The sequence below is a fragment of the Zerene cesonia genome, chromosome Z (genome assembly GCF_012273895.1).
Source record: "Zerene cesonia ecotype Mississippi chromosome Z, Zerene_cesonia_1.1, whole genome shotgun sequence".
NCBI lineage: Eukaryota > Metazoa > Arthropoda > Insecta > Lepidoptera > Pieridae > Zerene > Zerene cesonia.
Window position 1 is genome coordinate 3973154 of NC_052122.1, and position 23189 is coordinate 3996342.

The window sequence follows — 23189 nt, forward strand, 5'->3', positions numbered from 1 at the left end:
CTCTTGATACCCCACATTTGTCCTTTAGACATTAAGCAAAGGCTGGCAGCTCTGAGCTCTTTTACAATACGAGTAATATTATGTGCATATAAAATCTACGTTTATTTATTAGTTAGTAACAATAAATCTAACAATTAGCATAAAAAAATATGTTTATTATATAAAAAAATTGTCGCAGATGCGTATAATTCGTGTCATATGTCCCGAAAGCAATATTTATCTCATACAGGTTAGCTCTGCCTAGACACGCGAGCTAGCAATAAATCTCCAATATAGTTTGAGAGTCAGAAGCTTGCCAACAACATAGTTCAGCTTTCTTGTTCTAGATACGGTTCAAATTATGAATTTGAAGGGATTTAAAATCCAGCGCACTTCGACACAATAGCCCAGCTCGTGCCGGCGCATTATCACACCCCCAAAGCATACCGGCTTGAAATAGTAGTATGCTACTGTGTTTCATACGGTGAGTGGGGGAGCCGCGGGCCTATTTCCTTTTCCTCACACTTTCCAGTCCGTTCTAACCATCAATTCTTTCCTTATTCCCTTCCCCTTAAAGGGGGCAGCGCACTCGCAGAGGCATTACCTGTGCCAATGTTCATGGGTGGTGGTAATTGCTTACCATCAGGCGAACATAGAGCTCTGTTGTATTATTTGAATAAACGTATTATAATGCACTTCACAGAGTGGCAACCCGTAGAAAAAATAAACATTATTATAAAATAAACATATTCAAGAGAGCAGTTATCGAATAATGTTCGTTACGGTGTAAATATTAGGAAAGAGATAAGTTTTATTTACAAAGTATTCTTTAATAAAAAATAATATTCAGCAGTAGCTAGTGTTTTTGGGCTAAACTATTCAATATTGTTAACTAGCTACGCCCGGGGTTTCGCTTGCGTAAGTCCGTATCCCGTAGGAATATCGGGATAAAAAGCCTTGCCTATATGTTATTTCAGATGTCCAGCTATCTTCGTACCAAATTTCATTGCAATCGGTTCAGTAGTTTTTGCATGAAAGAGTAACATCACACACACACATCCTTACAAACTTTCGCATTTATAATATTAGTATTATTTAAGAATCTGGTGTGTAGACTAGGAACTTCATTTTTAATACGCAGTTTCATTTATGTTTGCATTTTCGTCTCCACTTGCATAGTATTATAACATATACTAAACATTTAATTAAACAAAACGATTGATAGAAATTAAAAGATTTGGCGAATTGGTCGAGCCGTTCGAGTTTTACTCTTAGCAACACATTTTGCGATATTTATTTAAATACACTGGTCGTCAAAAAAAATATTTATCGATTGTTTCAAATATAAGTCGACTGACTTTTCTCGGGAACTCTTGTTAATCACGTTAAGTTTAATAACTGACGCTGTAGTTCTGATTAATTTTTGTAAAAATAATGGATATTAATGCTTACGCGGCCCTAATAGAGAGGATAAGCAACTAGCGTATTTCTCACCTCCCTATATGTGAAATCCTATTCCGTTGAACCACTGTGTAATTTCTATACCATTAGCACTAATACGTCCGTTTATTTTTATATTTTGTCCAGCAAATGTGAAAACGACTAGTTTGTATAGCTCGCGCTAATAAAGGAAGGAATCAAAAGTGATTTTCTGTTTTATGACTATTGTGTTGTTTATAGGTATGTTCTGTTTTAAAACAGTTAACTAAGAATGGATGGCCATTTTTAATCTGTGTGTATATATCCCTGCCAGTCTGAGATATTGTAATCAATGTTCAAGTGCTGGGATTATTCTGAGTTTGGTGAATTTGGTGTATAATAAATTGTATTATGTTAGATGTGATTTAGTGCTATAACTGAGGTAAAACTGAAAGTAGATGTATAAATTGTAACTGTTGTATTTTTAATGATTACTCTTTTAGTTGGAATAAATCGTTCTTTTATTCTTGAATATTTTTGTTGCACTTTTAGCTTGTGACATTTTATGATTTATTTTTTATTTCTTTTTGCGGTAAGTACGTTTCAATTAAAAAAAACCGTATGAAACTAATACGATTTATTCGTGTGCAACTAATACCACATCTGACAATCTAGACTCAGACTAAAGACTGCTAAGGCTAACAAAGATAGCACGATAAACGAACGAGAGAGCGCAACGAGCCATTACGCCAAAATTATTGGCGCGGATAACCATCTAATGCTATTTTCTTTCATTTCATGAACCACGTCTCAGCTTGTGTTGATATTAAACAATACTTCGTGTGTGTAATATTTCTTATTACCGCTTTTCGTGAGCGGTCCGTACATTTATTTCTCCAGCCTTATTGCAAACTTAGATACATATAATGGATTAACGGGTGATATATATGAAAGTGTATAGATTTAGAAATATCATGGAATGTTCATTTAATAAATGATAAGTAAATAATGTTTAATAGCAAACATCTCACTTTTTTGTACTGTACTTTTAAATTTATAATAGTTAATTCACCGCATAAATTTTTTACAAAAAGACTGTGCTTTATAAATCATTTGCATTTGTTATGACTGATATATAAATCAATCTAATATGTAAATTTAATATAATAGAACGAAACAACCAAATATAATTAAATCACGATTATAATTTAGAAAGCTATTGATCCTTTTCCTTTTTTTCCAGCCATGGTGCTTTTGTTAAACAGAAAACATAGGACATTATCTGATTTAAAATATTGAGGACGTCGTTTAAAAGTTTAAAAATTGCTTTTCTTTTTCTAAACTTAGATCCATATTGAGACAAGATAAGTTATTAAGAAAATAAATATTATTCGCTCAAAGTAGCCTCCTTTCGACATTAAAAAGTTTTATATAAGAAACTCAATTAAAAGCCGAGCGCAAGGAACTGTGTGTCACGTTCTATAAACATTGGATAACCACAGCTGAGGCTTCTATCACTGGAAATTGTCTACGAAAATATCGCACTGCTCACGTACATCGCTGCGTATATAGTAAACATCTCTTAGGCAATGTCTCTATCGTCCTATACACTGAGCAATGTATTTTAAAATTCTTGGATATTTAACATAAACATTAAAGCCAGGTTTCTGATTTTCAGTGACAATCTGTGATGTTTCTATTTAAAGTGGAAACCGATACCGGTATAGCGATTAATTAGTATTCCTATTCAACGCCAATAATAATTAATAAATACAATCGTTCTGGTTATTGTTTGAATTTGGATTAATTTGTTAGCATCAAGTTTATTTTAGTCGAAATCTTATATTTTTAAAACTATAGCTATTTGCTAGATAATAATGACAAAAAAAACCCGACTGTTAAAAATTAATGGAGTGAAAAAATCTGTAACTGGACCGTAAAACAAGAATAACGATACCTATGTTACAGATAAATTTTGATTTTTGTTAAAACGCGTTTTCCCTCGTTAAATGTGGGAGTCAAGCAAGCTGTGGCAAGAATCGGGCGAGCTCGCCCGTAGACTTTTCCTGACCCTTCCTAGTCTTTCATTTGTTTCTATCATCGGGAATACATTTGCGGAGGAGAAAGGGGTTTTTGTCTTGGTGATCAAGTCTTATGGGAAGATAAACCGGTTTGTTACGTAACGCTTTACTGTGCCAGTCTGTATGGCTTCCCTTTCTCTCACACATAAGACAGCGGTGGGCAGGCTTACTCTAAACCCAGCGCTAACCGTATTAAGTTTAAGTTATCTATTACTACTGTTGGGCGTCCCGAGAAATACTATTTTTTGTTTTGTGGAACATTTTAACTACCCTATTATAATAAAAAGAGTAAAAGCGGGAATTAATGACGTAAGTTATTTAACTGGCTGATACTAGATAATTCCTGGGTTAAATTTATGTTTCTATGACCGACTTAAAGCAGACGGTGACGGGAGCCCTACAAAGGAGATAATCAAATAAAATTGATTAAGCCCCGGCAAAGATTTCGAGACAATGTGACGTCACCAGTCTACGAGGGTTGTGCCCATCGTGGACAAGATGGTGCGCTTGCTAATTGTTATAATTAATTGTCTATAAGATAAGTTGCTTACTCCTTGCTATATTTCAGTGTCTCTAGAAGCTAAAACGGGAAGTTATGAATAAAGATTTCGGAACCACTCCAGCGATGACAAATTATAAAGGCTGTCAAGTTATACGATTTAACGCTCAGGTGCTGTACAAGCTACTCCCATCATGCCTTATATCATGCTAATTACACAATCATCCGCATCGTGTATCACCAGCTCTAGTTTCGAAACAATGTTAACCATTTATTAAGGTAAGTACGTACTATCGCAGCGGAACAACTTGCTACTTTTAAAACATATTATCTCGTTAAGCTGCGTTATAAACGTAGTTTTAAGTTGGCTTCAGAACTCGCATTTAAACTTTTTGTAAAGATATGGTACTCAGGTTAATTTGTCTCTTTTTTATGTTACAGTCAGCAATGGAGCTGGTGGGACGCCTAATGGTAAGCGCTACCACTGCCCATGAACATTTGGAGAGTCGTAAGGTCCATCGCAGACCTTACGTCTCTACAATCTGACTTAAAATTGGGAAGGGATTAAGAAAGGATTTGCAACGAAACACAACAGATTGCTATTTCACGCCGGTCTTCTGTGGGGATGTGGTACTCCCCCGGTGCGAGCTGGCCCAATTCTTAGTCTCTTGATCTCATGTTGTGGAATCGTCCATATATAGGAAATCAAATGAGGTGCATATTGTTTTGTAAGACTGCAAGTCTATTAATCCTAAAAATACAAACACGAAAGTATGCATGGATATTTGTTACTCTTTCACGCGAAAATGGAGTCTTGTATCTGTATAAAATTTGGTACATATATAGATTATAGTCTGGATAGCTAACTGGTACTACGTGATGCGGCGGGTTACAGCTAGTGCATTATAAAGATTGGATAAGACTTTAGTACAAAAGAAAAATTTGTAAGGTTCTTTGCCAACCCTTTCTTACCCAAAACTTCAATAACATTTCTTGTGTGCCTGTGTGTTACTGAACGGCAAGACATGAACTTGTGGTTCATATTCAGCAAATTGGGAAAGGAGGTAAAAGTTAACATTGTCTTAATTAAATATCATTAATTCCGATTTTATGTATTTGTTTTAGCATGTTTATCGTTTTTCTATAGAAATTCCACGTTAAAGTTCCGTTTTCCGTTCGTATTGTAGAAACTTTAATCATCAAAACCGAAAGATTTATATAATATTTTACCCTTTTGTTTATCATTCTAAGTGGTTCTTCATTCCAAAATTCAGGTTTGATGTAAATATGTATGTATTAATTGATTGAATTGAATACGAATAAAGAGGAAATTTTTGTATTTTTGTATGTTTGTAATGTTCTCAGGCAAAAACCACTGGACCGATTTCAAGTATTCTTTCACCATTAAAAAGCTGCGACTTCCATTAGTGATATAGTCTAAGTATGTATCACGGGCGGAACCGGCTTTGCGCGCCACTAAGTCCTTATGATTTTACCACCCTATTTATTTTTAAATTATCAGATATGACTCGTCGAGACAATTTCTAAGTTATCATTTCAAAGGCTGCTATATTAATTTTCCGCTCATTTCTCAAGATAAAACATTTTGCTATCGGACAGATTTCTTTGAATTGTTTCCTTCACTGCTTTGATCGATTCGATTGATATTTTTCGTACGCGTGCTACGTAGGCGAGCAGATCTGTCACAAACAGAGAAGGTTTCATGGTACTGGTAGCCTATCAATTGCCTGGTACATACACATTCGACTTCGACATAGCTGAATTCACGTGCAGTATGGGGCAAAGGCATTAAGTTCTTTACGGCCAAGTGGTGATCAGTATTTTAGTCGAGGAGGTGAGGTGGAGGTGGAAATTTCTGACAAACACCTATAAGTCGACAAGGTTTCTGGGGCCAGGGGCCTCTATACAAGTTTTCCTTCACAGTTAAAAGTTGATTGCTCAATAAAAAAAAAAGTTTTTTAGATTCCATTGGGAGTCGAACCCAGGGCCTCTTGGTTCTACACTCAAGTGTTAACCACTGTACCACAGGGGGTAGTAGTACTAATAACAAACGGATGGAAATTTTGTAAAATTGTATTTGGCTCCTTAGATACTCTTTGTACCGCTTTCACACGTTTTCCCTTTTTAAACTCCATATTTTAATATCACAAACCGATATTTAATACTAATTGGTTCGGAAATGAAAACAAAATTCACATTATAAGGACAGTGTCCAAAATTCAAATATAATAGTTTGTTTTACCTTTAGCTAAAACGGTGTTTATGGCCAGACTCTATTTATATATAGGAAAAAGAAGTGTGAACACTTGGTAGGGTAAATAGATGTTCTCGTAAAATCGGTTCGCAGTTCGTTGCTAAAAATACATTAAATATGTTTGATTACTTGATGCCTCATTGACAACGAAGGCTATTGAACACTCAAATTATTTCACACGTACATTTCCTTAAATATCAGGAGAAACAAGATATAAATTATATCAAATGAGAAATCGAATTGTATTCCAGGAAAATAAATCTGCTGAATTGGCTTTAAGTTCTTTACTTGCTTTTGTTATGATTTCATGGTGCTTCGGTTATTTCTGGATTATACAATTTGCTTTTGCTGCTTGATTGTCAACATATTTTTTAATTTATTTTCGAATAAGTCTTCATTAATAAATTATATTATTGGATGATAAATTTCAACTATTCCGGGTAAAAACAGGAAAAACAATAAGTGAAGAATGACAAGATAAAATATGGCTTTGTCAATAAAATTCAGCTGTTAACAAAAAATAAATTTCCAATACAATGAGGTGTGAATATTTACTACTACTACTAGTAGTATTGTACTACTATACTACTAGTATAGAATACTATAGTATTGTCAAACACAGAAGCCGGTAAATATCCTAATATGAAATTAATTTTTATTATTGATTTTATAACTATGAAATTTAATATTTCTTATTTGTTATTCACCCCTCCCAGCCTACTCCCATGTTCCTGTCGTCAATCCTTTTTATATCCCCACTATTCACGTAGGCAACACGCTGCCAGATATTACCTATACAAATGTACCACGCGTTTTCATAAAAAGACCATACAAAAAAAACTATTAATCTATTATTATATAGATATAACTACATAATATTCCTACCTTATCTTTTAACGCGTGAATAGATTTAGATCAATCCATACCTTTCGACTCAAATCGTATTTCTTGTCAATTCCATCAAATAGAGTGGCACATGAATACATAGATGAGAATGTTTATTGTGTACAAGATTTTATTCAAATGTACCTTTATATTCTGTAAATATCTCGAAAGGTGGTGGGAATGTTACCTATGCTATTGCTTTGTAATTAAAATTAATAATTTATTGTATAATGTGATCATCAAAATGGTAAAATGATGTATTGATTAAAGAAACGAAGTATTTGGGCGTAGATGGACTTATTTAAAAGATTTCACTTATCAATTCAATTTAATTGGACAGTCTTATGTTTCTTAGTATTTTTGTGTTAAATTTTCAACGAGGGTCAATCCTTCCAATGACCTAAGATTAAACGTAAATTTTTACATAGCATCGAATTATATCGATATTTCTAAAACTTGTTAATTTAATATAGTTATTACGATATTATAGATACTGGCATTAAAGCAATCAGGAAGAAAAAACGAATCGTAATTGTTAAAAATTAATACTTTTAATCAAACTTTACTTAATTAATAGCCTATCTTAGACGGGAAAAAGCGAATAGAAGCCATAGTCTTGGCCTAAATAACGTCATTAGTGATGTAATCACACACACATTCACATCACACGGTCTTGGTTAGGCGCCAAAATCTATGCTTGATTACTTAATGAGATTTCCCTTGAATGGTTAGTAAGTACTGAGAGCCTGTGAACTTTGACACACATGTGGGTCACATTTATTCGGCTAATCGTTAATAAATAATTTATACATTTGAGTGGTTGTTTTGTTTTACGACCCGCTGGCTTAATGGTTGGTTGTGTCATGTATAAAAGGGTGTCAGTTCGAAGGTCGAATGGTAAAATTGGGGTCAATATTCCTTTGTTGTCACAAGTTATTGTTGATTACATTGTTGAACAGTCTTTTGTCTATATTACATGTATGTGATATGTATGTATAAGTACGTTTATAAATAGTTTAATTTTGAAATAAGCGATACGATATGACCATAAATATTTTTTAAAATGAAACCATATAATATACATTTGTTTGCGAACGTAAATGAAATGACCAAATATGATGATCAACTGAATATTATGCGATTTTATTGCTGCTATCTACAATATAACAGGGAATTGTTGAAATACATTTAAATTGACTATGAATTTAGCATAACGACTGAAACTTCTAAAGGCGGAACAAAATGCACACATAGATTTCTGACTTTACAACAACAAACCACTTTTCGGGTCTAGGGCAGAGGCCTATTGCTATAATCTCAGTTCTACGAACATACTTTTGATAGAACACGAATAATATTTTTATTACAATTGTCATAATCTTTTATTTCCATGGATAAATCTCTCTTATATATCTAGGAAAAGCGAAATATATCTGCTTCTTGACTAGTCCTTAACATAAAATTGTAATTGCGAATTGCACGTTTGTGTATCTTGTCGCAACGGAGCGATTTCATGGTTTCATTAAGTGTATGAAGATAGTTAGTTGGCTTAAAAATAATAGGTAAATTGTAGCAATGATACGATGTGTTTTTATCTAGACTGATTGGGAGCCCTTAATAATTTTGTAACCTTATAGCTTAATCAATACATTGTAAATAAATAGTTCACTAGCTGTGCACCGCCATTCTTACCGTCCTTTAATTTAATTTTAAATTCATAGTCAGTATCTATTTTGCCTAAATCTTCACAATTTAATAATTGGACACCTAAAGTTGGCTAAATAAAATTAACTAAACAAACAAAAAGTGTTCTCTGATTCTGATTGATACTTCAAGACCACTTTCGGCTAAACTTATTAAGGTAACGTTAAAAAATTCAGTGGTACTGAAAGAAATTAGAAGGTAGAATCAAATAATTTGCTTTTGATCAAGAAGATAAATAATTAATATATACAAAAGAACAGTTAGAGATCGCGCGTTCACTCGAAGCAACAAACTTGAGCGCGTACCTATATAGGTACTCTTGCAAAACAAATGACACGATCGCTAAGTGCCCAGATAAGACCAACCAGGTTGTTTCGACCCCTGTTTTTTGAGACGCTTCCCTTATGAGATCGACTTTAGGCAGTGAAGGGAAGGACGTGAGAGTCCTTTGAGGTTGGTGAAGGCACGTGCCTGGAGAGTTAACCTGCGCACAACTTCGTGAATCAATCAGCGGGCTAAGTCTACCCAGCAAATGTTTAGGGCGCTTCTACGCATGCGCACTGCGTAGGGATGAGACATTACGATATTTCTCGCCCGGGAAATTGGACCCTTGAAATTAAATGGCGTAATGGAATTCCGCTAAGCCAATTAACAAAATAAATTCGCATTGAAAAGTTGGAGCGCGCGGCTTTCTTAATATTTCTGCTGATCGGCAAATAACTGTTTTTGTTCCGAATCTCTAAAACAAATGAGTGTTTAAATTTTAACAAAAACCCTTAAATCGATATAATTTTCACTTAGATATAAATTGTACAATTAAATATTATTATATCACAATTAGCAGACAGTAGGCACTTTTGTAATCGTAATGCATAATAATGTAATACAAATTAACTTCGCTCACGGGTGACATTTATCGATAACATAGGTCAGAAGTCACTAATCTATCGTAGAACATCACTGGCCGTATCTCGAGAGTCGAGATCCCGCCGAAAACGTTTGACAGTTACCGCGCGCAACCGGTGTGTGAAACACGCCAAGTACTACTACTCATGCCTCCCGCGCAAACCTTCGTTCGTAAGCACGAGCCCGGTACGTACAAACTTAAATAACTTCCAAATTTAAAAATACCATAGATTAAAAATGAACAAACCAAGTAGGTTTTAATACACGTCTATTAGTTTCTCCACCGTATTTTTTTCTAATGTTTAAGGTCACCAATTCGGGTGTTTACGTTGAGATTATGCCCGTTGTGCGTGGTTCAGAATATTTCGGGGCTTGAGTCAATATTAACCTTCATTTGCTGAAACAATACCTACGTATGTTGGTTAGGATAATAAAGAAAATTTATAGCGATTTATTGTTTAATTAAATGCTATGAGCGTTAATTTTTTTCCGTGACACAGTTAACAATTAAACGATTCAAATGTATTATGTATAAAATTAAAAATGCGATTGTTGTATGTGAATGTGGTGTTTAATATTGTATTCTAAATATTTTTTTATTTATTTTAAACTGTAGCGCTTGTTGAAAATTAGGAACAAAATAACGCAAGTAAACAAGACCACGCTTAGTGTTAGCTTAAAATCATATGAAAATTAATTAATATTTAGCTGATAAAATTAATTAGATTTTTGGAAGCGTTAATTAAATCAGACAATTATAATAATGTGACTTTAAACAATATCAATTAATACAAAACGTTTAAAACTTATGTGACGTTTTATACAATTTAGTGAGAACATATTTAGAAATAAGTTTTTATTTGAACTCGACTCATAATAAATTTGTGAGGTTTTAATTGTAAATTGAAAATATTTTAATTAAAAAATATAATTAATGGAATGTAAAAAAAACATTTTTATTATTTACAATGACATAGCATTTTATTTGTTTCTCTAAAACGATTGCAGTACAAATAAAAATGAAACATTATTTTTGCATAAAATAAAAGAAGACAAAATATGAGATGCACTAATCAAATTTTTATCATACGCGTTATTAAAACGAGTTATGTTTTTTAGAAACATTTAATTTGTCTCGAGTAAATTTTTTATTATTTTCTTATTTAATATTGTAATTATTGGTATTGGTACTTCTATAGTAATAATATAAAGCTGAAATATATGCACTTTCTCGAGTCCGAAATTATAATTCAATCGGTTTAATGAATGAATTAATAACTAATTTATTTGGACCAATACTAAATAAAAAAGGACACAAACACTTAACGCACTTACGATCAATAAGGCGGCATGGCTAAAACAGCGATCTCTTCCAGGCAACCTTAGGTCGAGGATTAACAATTGAGTTTTAAGGAGAGGTTTAGTATTTTTCTTTATCACTACAGTTACCATAACGACGGTAGTTTTTGAATTCTAAGCGCATCTTTATTTGTTATCTTTTATGCTAGTACATATTTAGCTCCGTGGTTTTTCATTGATTGGAATCTTTCTCTGTCGGATAGGGAATTTTCTTCCTTGTATATAATTTACTTGCTTTCGGGCCGCGGCTACGCTCGAGTGGCTAGAGAGAAGATAAATAGTCCCGGGGTTTTATTCGCGTAGCAGTAATTCCCGTGAAGTTTCCGGAATAAAATCTATTCTGTGTCCTTTCTTAGATCTCAAACTATATATGCACAAGATTTAATCAAAATTGTCTATGGAAGTTACATAAGGCATAAAATAGGCTCTTTAAATAATTGAGCTTGTGATTTTTCGTTCTGAGGGGTCGAATTTGTAATAAAATGGTATACTCTATATTTGAATTATTTACGATATTCGTTATCTATATTTTTTTAAGTCATTTGAAAAAGGAATTGCAATTTTTTTCTACTTGTTTTTGCTTGCGCACTAATTCAACCTCTTAGGGTTGCCTGGTAGAGATCGCTACCTAGCATTAAGGCCGCCTCTTGCTGTTTGTCTTGAGTTTTTTATTTGCTGTTATTTTCTATATTTTCGGAAAGCAATAAATCATTTTCATTTATAAGTTCATTGAACCCCTCCATGGTGTATTTGTTACTGTGAGTGTAGCTATGTAATTTCTTTATTATGTGTGTGTGAGTACCAGGTGGTTAAATTGAATAAAATTCATTATATATACGTTTGAAATTGATGTCCGAAGAACATTAATACAAGTAATAAATTACATATCAAGTAACACTCCTACCGTGATATCAATTTATCTCGGTGCAAATAAAATTATAACGCATATAAGTTACATTAAATCTGATCCATTGTTATCGACAGTCGATCTAGCTAGGAATCTTTTTTAGAAAATGTCATGTTCGTGTTTTATCGACTTAAACTTACTTTTTTAACAATAGCGTTTGAGTAGTCCCTATTTATTATGACTCTTCCTGACATCTATTGGCGAATAATAATACTATTTTTTGACGAATAATTAAAGTTACAGCAGATGGCGTTGTTAAGTAACGAAGTCAACTCGGTCATCCAGGTACTTTATATTTAATTGTGTTTACGATAAAGAATTAAACTTTTATAGTAAAACTAGATGCTCGTCCCGGCTCCGCCTAGGTAAAAATTCCTGTTTCATTCCAACGGAGCATTTAATCCGGAGAAAAGTATACTATCACCCAAGTCAGCTCATACCCTGCCTGTATATAAATTTTTTCAAAATCCGTTCAGTAGTTTCAGTGAGATTGACGGACAAACATCCAAACAAACAAAATTTCACATCTATAATATTCGTGTGATACGCATATTGTATACAATAACTTTTTTTTTAATAAATCTAGTTATAAAAAACGAAAAACCACGCCCAATTATTGATTTGACCACAACATTTTTTGATTTATCTACTACTTTAGAGTATAGGAAATTATTTAATCCTGGTGATCCTTATTAGGATAATCAGATAAACGAATTAAATTAATAACAATAATATTGTTCTGTCACCGAACCTTGATAAGTGTACAAAGTTTGAATTAAATCCGTCCCTTTCAAGAGGTTTAAAATCGAGTCTCACGGAGTTGGTTATATGCAAGCATACAAACATACAGACGAATAAAAACGGGTTAAATTTTCTTGAAGTGGTTATATCCTATTTATTTCCAAGATATATGAGAATATAGTATTGCCAGCTCTATTCTGTATAAATTGTTTTCTCAAACAAATTTTATATTCTATGCGTATTTAAAAGAGCTTCCAAAGAAACTTTAATTTTAAATTAGATTCTTAATAGCGCTTTTGAATTGTTCTATTACAGTTGAGAAATGTTTCAGTAGAAAGTTAAAATATCTCCATGTTATTAGCAGAACGGCGTATTGTATAACTATTTGCTACTCTGTGGTCTTCTATCTTGCCAGTTACTGTGTATCTGTATGTTATATAGTAGAAATTGCACTCTAAATACAATATAAATAATGTTCATTTTACCATAGCTTTTAAAAATCATACTAATACTGTGGACTTTCACTACAGGTCTTTTTAGGGTTCCGTAGGTACTCAAACGGAATCCTATTACTTAGAATCCGCTGTCCGTTTGTCCGTCTGTTTGTCACCAGGCCGCTTCTCATGAACCGTGTTTGCTAGACAGTTGAAATTTATACAACATTTATTTCTGTAGCCGTTATAATAATAGATACTAATCACACTATCATATTAGTATTATAAATATGAAAGTTTGTTTGGATGTTTGTCCGTCAATCATGCTGAAACTACTTAACGTATTTTGATGAAATTTGGTATACATACAGGCTTGAGCTGACTTGGGCGATAGGATACTTTATATCCCGATTAAGGTACATTTTTATATCCCAAGGGATGCTCCCTTGCGATAAAAAAAATGTATCTTGATATCCGGGCGGAGCCGGGACGAGCGTCTAGTGAAGAGTAAAATACACATCTAGACAGGTTCCATATAACAAACGTATTATTTAACTGTTTTTGAGGTTCCATATCCTAATGGTAAAACGGAACAGACTCCTAAAATCAGAATATTACGACGCTATCTGTCTGTCCATCTGTTACCAGGCTGTATCTTATGAACCGTGATAGTTAGTTGAATATTTCAGAGATGATGTATTTTTGTTTCCGCTATTAATTCAATAATAACAGGCTAAGCAATGGTTGGACCGGATATGAATTGGATGGGTGACCATTTTGTGTAATTGCTCTTTATCTCATTTGTACGGAACTCGAGTTCGGCTCGCACTTGCGAAATATTACGTTGCTTATTAAGAATGAAAGAACGAATTAATATTTGGTTAAATGCGAAATGACGAGAGTGCCTCATTGCAACTTATAAAGCACACTCAATTACAAGTAAAACGCTCATACAAGCTGTATAAACGGCAGAATTAAGCACATCATTCATTATTCACTGCAATATAGACTGATGCGTTAGCACAAATTATTGGAATACAGTTAACCGTACAATTTGTCGCTTCATGATCGATGTGGTACGTCCACACGGGTCTGACTGACGGTTCATATGTAAATCAACGAGAATATAATATGATAGAAGTCCTATGTGGCCATGACAGCTTGTTATGGGGGCAGATGCATTATACACCGCTGATTTTCTTCAGAGATTTCGTTTGGGTGACCATTATTAACGTATGAAGCGTGCACAAACATCCATCTTGGCACTGCGTATATGCCAGTATGTGCTATCAAAAATGGCGTAACACCACTAGTCCAGTGTGGACACACCAGCCGACCGCTGAACGCTTGCAATCATTGCATTTGGCTGAATCCACGGGCCACATTTATACGCTGCAATTATTATTTGTGTACGCGGTCTGGTCCTTTGTCCTCTTTGTGGAAACGTAATCATGATTAAATCCTGTGTTCGCCTGTTGTATAGAAGATTTCAAGCGCTGTTTTGTTCCTATTTCGACTGAAATTTTCGTGTTTGATTATGCTCATTCGTCCATCGCTGTCCGATGGAGTAAGTAATTGTAAAATTTGTGTTTGTGCGTCGAGTGTACGTATGTAAATGTTTAGACTTGATGGGTATTTGCTTAAAGAATTTGATGTAATCGTGTGGTTATAGGAAGGTAATGAATAAAGAACGCCAATAACGTGTTTTTGTTTTCTAATTTATGGTTAACAATTCCATTTCAAATATAGAACGTAGAATTTTTAAAAGATCAATTAGTTTCGTTCTTTTTTCCAACAATAACATTATGTTTAATTCGCGCCGAAAAGCTAAAGCAATCTAACCATTAACAGTAAACACACGTACCAACAATAAACAAGTTTAGCGCAATTCGTGATGTTTACAGCGAGTTTGTTACACATTCAAGGGCTATATCGTGATATGTTACTGAGAATCGAGACCACTCGCAGTTTCCTTAGAATCCTTTCACTTTCGCTCATGTATTCAGTATTTCAAATCAGTGCTCGACAACTCACCTCAGGCTTGACGCCGACCCAAATAAGGTTTACTTTAGTTTTATGTCACCTTTCGACGATCTAACCTAATCCTTTTTACTGGCAATGCTTTATATTCCACGCAATCTGTATGAATAAATACCTGTTTAAATAAGGTTTTCAATAAATTTTGTTTCATGATAATTTTTTCCCCTTGTTTTATTATTGGTCGTTATCAATATTGTTGCTTTCAACAAAAAGGCCTGTTACGTATGCAGGCATCTGTTACGTTTAACAAAGGCCCAATATCTTTTCGCTTAAAGACAATAAATACATTATCTTTTCTCTAGTCCTTCAAAACGAATCAGCTTAGTGAAGCATTGAATATCTAATAGAGGACTTGAAGCGCCCTAACCTAGTTAAGTCGAAGATAATAATTAATTAATTGTCCTCAAGTTGCCCATGACAATAGAAAAGACATTTCGCTATGCGCAATTATCAGTGCGAAACGATATAAAATTAGCCTGCGCTTTGCAGAAAACTACATGACAACCATGACCTACTTCTGATCGAAATTCACGAGGTCCTTGTAGTAGGTAGGTAGTAATTGATGCAAAATATAACTTGCCTTATAATCTTAAAAGCTTTTTACCCATGCAAGGTGAACTCAAGAACCATTTATCATCTCATAAATTATTGATCGCTTAGAGTATTATAATGAACATAAAAGCGTATTATTTCCTGGTGCGACGTGACTTTAATTTTGTCAGCGTGAGGCGGGATATTAAAAATGTTTAAAACCGCCGCGAGGGCACGCTACACGCGTTTGTGGTGTCTATAAATATAGTCTGTGCTTGCAACTAAAAGCTCAAATTAAATAAGGAATTACAAAGTTTTCTAATGTGTGTATGTAGACTATTCTGTTTTAGAGTACAGATGCATCACTTGGCATAACTTCTGAATCTGAATAAATATGTATTGATACCATACCACATATTATTGGGATTCTATTTCCCGTTGCCGCATTAATTTTCCTATGAAGGCTATAATGAGGATGGATGTAGATTCAAATTAACAAGATCACCTATCCTACCTACGTTCTATTTTTAAATATTGGGTCACGGAACTTTAACATAAATTGATTTATATTTAGAAGCGGCCTGTGAGCTCGCGCCGTTTGTAATTGCTTTTGGGAATAGAATTGTTGTAAATTTAAATTTCGAATAATTGAGAGCGCGACGATTGCAAGGTCACCGAACGGAGGGTTGTGTCCTCAAGGACGCCTGTATTTGAGGGTAAAACCATTACAAAGCGATCCACAGGTATTCGGGGCGTGCGCTATATATAACAGGAGGTTTAGAATGCCCTTGTTATTTGGAATATTTTCTATACTTTGAACTGAAAATTATTAAAAGAATGGAGCCTAAAATAGACATAGTGCTGGTATATACTTTTTTGAAATTCACCTAGCGCGTAAGTAGCACATAGGTAGGGTGAGCGGCTCGCTATAAATAACCGAATAGCTGAAGTTTAATCGTATCAATTAATAAGTTTGGAAATATGCTTGAATGTTACAGTTATTAAAACAGAATGGATTGGAGGAATTTGGTATATATATAAGGATTATTCAAAAATTTTACTCATAATTTCGTTGTATAAATAAATTTCACTTGTAAATCTCTTTATGTCAAACATGGGTTAAAGCACTAACGAAAAAATTGATAAACTGTAAATAAAAAATACTGTTTCAAGATATACTTAGTACTATAATTAATATCATACAAGAAAAGCATTCTTTCACATGAATAAAGATAAAATAACAATAATTATCGTTTAGGAAACTTCAGATTCATATCACAAAGTCATCATAAACTGAATAGTTCGGCGTCAGTGCAAACGAATATTAAACAGTATCGGCAAAGTTGTAGGCCAGGACATTCAGTATCTAAATTTTAGATTTGTACTTTTTGCTTGTTTATATTTAAACATTAAAATATATTTTACAATGAATTAATATTGAGAATTAATTGTGAATGAATACCAGGAAGTAAAGTGTTGTATTTAGCAAACATTATTATGGCGGAAATAAGTTATAAAATAAGATTTAACTTAAAATGTTTAATATGTCATATAGTCTGGAAATCGAAGTTAAACTAAATTCACAACTTTTTATTGAGTTGTAACAATCGCAATATTGCTTTGTCATTTGCTACGACATTTGCACTGTCTTTTGAACTATCAATAGAACCATAGTTTGGGAAAAAATCCACTATCAACACGTTAACTAATTAGGTATGTTCTAGCACTTATTTAAAAATTCTAGAATATATAATTTACATTGTCAAATTAGCGTAACTACTACGAGATCAAAGGCCATGTACTACTGCATAATTCTCTTTACACTGTGATATCAGAGTATGAATAGTTGCTCATTTCATTGTAAACTGTTTGACATACAGACTTGGACAATGTCTTTTGTATTGTCAACTGTAACACGAAGAATATGAGTCGTATCGAGTGAGCATACAATGTTCTGAAATGGAATGTAATAAAAGTACAATATCATTGGCATATCGACTGGCACTTCGGATTTTCGTACGAAATACATTGATGCATTCCGCCATATTCTGTTATACATGAAAGTCTCGCTATAGAGAATTTTAAACATTCGTTTCATTTTTGCACTTGACTGACTCTCAATTCGTAATTTAAAATTCGTGTTTCCCTTTATAACGTGCGGAGGTCTTTTTTTACAATTTCTTACGTTCCACAGTAATTTAGAGTAATATTTATGGCTACGAGGATATTTTTAGCCACGTTTGGTGCAGCAATTAAACATTCATTGCAATATTATAGCGTGTTTTAGAGAAAATCTCTGAGTTATTCTAGTGAAAATTTAACTTTTCAAAGAATAGCTTTTGAATCGTTATTTCCATTATATAACAAGACTCGACAAGAAACTTGCTCTTTCATTAAAAATGTATCAAAAATTTGTATATTATTGTTCCTGGGGTAAGTATCACATTCTAAAATGAGACCAAATGACAATAGTTTTCTTTAAGGCACAAAAATAGTCGCGTCAATCGCTTAAAAATACACGGAGTTATCGTGAAACAGAACCAAAAATAATAAACGTCAGTCGAAACATTAAAAACTCCTTCGTTTTTGGTAACCTCGCTTAAAAATAACATTACTTTTCCAAGTAGTTTGCATTAGAGGTACTTGCATTATTATTTAAGTGGAAAAATTGAGTTATTTCGGCTTTAACTCCATCATCATCATCATCATCATCATAAGCCCATACAAGTTCCCACTGCTCGGACACAGGCCTCTTATGAGGGTTCAGGCCATAATCCACCACGCTGGCCAAGTGCAGGTTGGCAGATGTCACATGTCGCTGAACTTTTGATTCTTGGACATGCCGGTTTCCTCACGATGTTTTCCTTCACTGTTTTAAGCAGTGGTGATGTTATCCACATGTGCAGATAAATTGAAAAAAAACTTTCTCTAACTCCATAATCCGCTATTATTTTCTCAGATAGCGAGCTAAAAGTTCAGATTGATATATTGGCGTAATGAATATTTTATACGCAAGTGAGACTTGATATTATTACTCTTGTTCTATCTTTACAATAATATTTAATTTACGAATTTAAACGGAATGGTGATGATATAAAATTATTATAGATTGTACCGGTACAATTGACAATATTTTGTTTTGTTAAAATTAACGAATAATGATCATATTATTGAGGAATTTAATTTTAATGAGAGCTTATTGTTTAGTTACTACCGCGAAACATGGCTTTGTCTCATCCATCCCCCCTCAAAATAAAACTATTAATAAAACAATTTGGGACAAAACCCGCAATCAAAACGTTTTTATCCAGGTTTGTTCTAGAAGGACTCACGTGAAAAGTCTAGAAATTATATTTGATGTTATCAAATTAGCAAGATTAAGCTTAACGAGACTCATATTAAACTCTCTTACTAAGTCCGAATGAAAAGCATATGTTTTATCTTATTTTTCTAGAATTTAACGTCCTTTCAAATAAGTTTCTTGTAAATTAGATTAAATTAGAATTTTTGACATTCATAATTATCAACCGAAGCAAAGCCGCGAGCTGAAGCTGGTTCATATTAACTAATTACATATTCATATGAGGACATCAAAAATACTAGGCCATGTTCTCTCCAAGTAATATACGTCGGCGAGGGTTGAAAAATATGAAATTAATTTTTGACGAATAATAAATGCGAACCCGAGTTTCTACAGATATAAAAGTAGTGGGAATTTCGCGGTAAGCTCGGGTCTTCTTTGTATAGTTTTACAGTATTAATTTCTCTTTACGAGAACCTGATTTACCTTCTTCTATAAGTTTTCATTACCAAATATGAAATTTGAAGGACGGGAATGTTTTTTATATTAACAATAGAAAATGTTAGAAAAACGCTCACGTTATGCGATCGTGATGTGCGTGCGGCTTCTGTTACATAGTACTCGAATAAAAAGTAGCTAATCTATAGATTTATACGTCCAAAGGGCTGAGAAAAAGGTATACAGTATTGAATTCTATTTAACTAATATTTATTAGACTAGATTAGTACCGTACTAACATACCAATGCATAAAAATTTTTAAATAACATTGTTTCCCCACTAAACAATTACAGCATTACTTTTGCTGATATATTTAGAAAATAGTCTGGACAATACTGGGTTTTTATCCTAGTTTTTTATCCACCTGGATTAGTTTTCTAAAATATTACAAAAACAGAAATAAAATTAACATAACATACTCATACAAACTGATGTTGTCAGATACAGGAGAATCTTTTTGCTGTTTGTATACCCACTCCGTGTCTATATAAGCACATTTTCGATTCTATCAGAACATATCAAATTGAACCAACATTGGCTGAATTAACTGAGCGGATTCCGTGCAAATATATGTAAGAAATCCTGGCTTTCTTGCTTGTTTGTGTAACTCGAATACATGTACGCTTGGTCGTCTCATTTCCATTCGATATCATCAAATTGCAATTGTGAATAGTGTTTATAAACATCGTTGGTAAGAAGCATTGTTTTAGATGTCATTGTGTTTAATATTTTTTCTCGACAATCGAAATGAGAATCTTGGAGAATTAAGGACCCGTTGCGAGATGAAGAGGTAAGGGCTTATTGGTCTCGCGAATATGGTATCCTATTCATCGTAATTACTTCGACCTTTTACAGAATATAAGGATTCAATATTTTATTCATTATATTTATAATCTCAACGTATTCCACTCGCGTTTTATCAACGGCTTGTTGGTCTAGACTCTAGTCTGATCCCCTCAAGACTGGAGTTCGTGCTCCGAATTTTGCGAAGTATGAAAAAAATATGTGATAAAGATTTTGATGTTTTCTAAACGAATTTACTGTATTATGGTTATGATAGGAAAAGAATGAAGAAGTGTTAAAAAAAAAACAATCAGAGAGCCCTTTACTTAATAATGCTTTGGGTAATGATTAGTTCTAGTTATACGGGAGCTTTAGGGCACTGTCGATGATGTAATTCGTGATTTTTGACGATTAAGAGATTTAGATACTGTGTGTAAAAGATGAATAAACAGACAATCTAAAGGCGATCCTTCAAATTTCGGAAAATTTCATTTGTTTCAAAGAATAAAGATCTATCTAAATAGTTTAACATTTATTTTACACTAGCTAATTTAGGGACTATTTCGTGATTTATCACGACACATATAATTTATAAAAGTGCAGTTCAAATATTCCCAACAACTTGTAACTAACGCAAACCTCAAATTTATTTCAAAAGTAAATTTAAATCGTAATCGATTTCGTGAAATTTCATGTGAACCTTTGAGAATGGGTCATAGACAATTGTTTACATCCCTGAGTGACGAGGGTAAGGCCAGCGTTTGCCGGATCAGTTAATATTCATATAAATTCATCAACTTTAAAGGTACTTTTGAATCGTCACTGATTTTCTACACAATACTAGAGTAATGATTTTATAATATAATATTTATTCTAATCAATATTTGAGGTTGCTTTAAATCGAAAACAGCGAAAGAAATGACCTAAATATATATACATAGAGTGATAAGAAATATTCACCCTCCTTGAACTCTGGGTTATTAATAATGTATGATTCTGAAGAAATTCCCGCAATGCTCGTGCCACCTGGGTATCTTCCATCTATACTTGTGTATTATCTTGCGATTTGATCTCTTTTTGCGTCTCCATGAACTTTGAGTGAATGTGCTTTTAATTCATCTATTTATGCTCCAAGCTGTGTGAGACCATTTCTTGTATTGACTGTTTCCCTTTGGTAATCTCCACGTTCGTTTCCTGAACACATGGTTTAAATAACATTTAAATTGTTGCATGTAGCAACCGTCTTAGTTTTGGTATATTCCGTGTATCTGTGTCACACTGGATATTTGTAGATCTGGGTTCTGTCTGCGTATTTTTTTATGCAAAAATAAAACTGGTTTACGAACCGAGCATCATCATCATCATCAGAAATGTTCTCACTGCAGGGACGCGGGTTTTCTATGTGGGTTCAGGCTATAATCCACCACGCTGCCCAAGTTCAGGTTGGTAGATGTTAAATTTTGTCGAACTTTTTGATTCTTCGACATGCCGATCTCTTAACGATATTTATCTTCGAAGTTTCGAGTAGTGGTGATGTGGATAATTTACAGATTAATTAAAAAATCTATTTATGTCTTGCATGCTCGTCCGGTCCGAACCGGTGCTAAATCTATGTAATGACGATTCAAAAGCACAAGTCTGAAGAAGTCTAATTGAATAAATAAATATCTGAGCTGGAGTTTTAAAATAAGAGAGATAACAACCGGAGACAGCTGAGTAATATCGCTCTGAGAATGTTGAAAAATTAGGAAGTTTCAGTACCGAACTGAAAATCATTTATTGGAATAAAATAGTTGTCAAACATATCTAAGACGCACCCTACGGCTCCCTAAAGGCCCCTTGCCGTCGCTGCTTTTAGGAATATTAAAGTCGTGTTGTCCGAAACACTACACGTCGATCTAGATATTAAAGTTTCTCTTACTGCTGAGTTGCCGCTTGCTTGAGTGGACCCTTTTCATCATATCTTAGTACCTCCTAGCGAACTGTATGCTCCAACTAATTTATTAGTTTATGAACAGTTCTTAAAACTTACTTGTAATATAAAGAATTCCGTTTCGTATGCGAAGTTGGTACGAAAACAGATCATAGTTTAAACACTATTTATCTGTACTAGTAAATAAAGCTAAAGAGATTGTATTTTTGCTTTTACGTTAATTTGCTTGAATGTATTTATTTCAAGAAGCATTGGAGCGATTTGGATGACACTTAGTACTTTAATAGTATGAAAGACATTAGTAAGACATACGTCTTTATGCCGTGAAAACCCCTGGGAAAGGGAATCGGAATCGGGCAAAGCCGCAGGGGGCGCAAGTATCTAGTTACTAAAACATTAGATTACGTTCTTGAAGTAAATATCAAATTCAATCAAGTTTCATTACGATAGTGTTGCAAATCGAACAAATTTATCCGGAAAAAATCACATCAGACTGAATTTCTTTTATAAATTCACTTTAATCAAATATACTATCGGAAAATTCTTGCTTTCAATTGTTAAAGAGCTTTTCTAGGTGATACGTTTATTCGTTAATCACATTTATTAACTAGATATACCGACAGCGGACCCGTCTCCATTATTACGCCCAGTTAAATGCAGACTGAAATTTATAAAGAGAATTAATTGCCTTTATTATCCTGTCCGTCTAATTATACCAAAGTGAATTCTAAAGTTAACGTCGTGTACACGTTTGTGTGAATAGCTAATAAGGTTCGTCGTAGAAAGAGTTTTTATCTAATTTTCGGTAAAAGGTAAAGGCAAGATGTTCTTAACGAAAACTTAACATCGTTGTTGTAATATCTACACACTAACTAATATTCTAAAGTGACGATCAATCAGAAACTTTCTAGTT

The 23189-nt window shown here is 33.5% G+C and overlaps 1 protein-coding gene across 1 annotated transcript in view; it reads left to right on the forward strand.

Moving 5' to 3' along the window:
- The first annotated feature begins 9852 nt into the window (after positions 1–9852).
- Positions 9853–23189, forward strand: part of LOC119835588 (dipeptidase 1-like) — a 106677-nt gene continuing 93340 nt past the window's right edge. Inside the window, exon 1 of the mRNA XM_038360502.1 lies at positions 9853–9934. Coding sequence (XP_038216430.1) covers positions 9895–9934 — 40 coding nt within the window. The 5' untranslated portion in view covers positions 9853–9894. The remainder of the gene's footprint in view (positions 9935–23189) is intronic.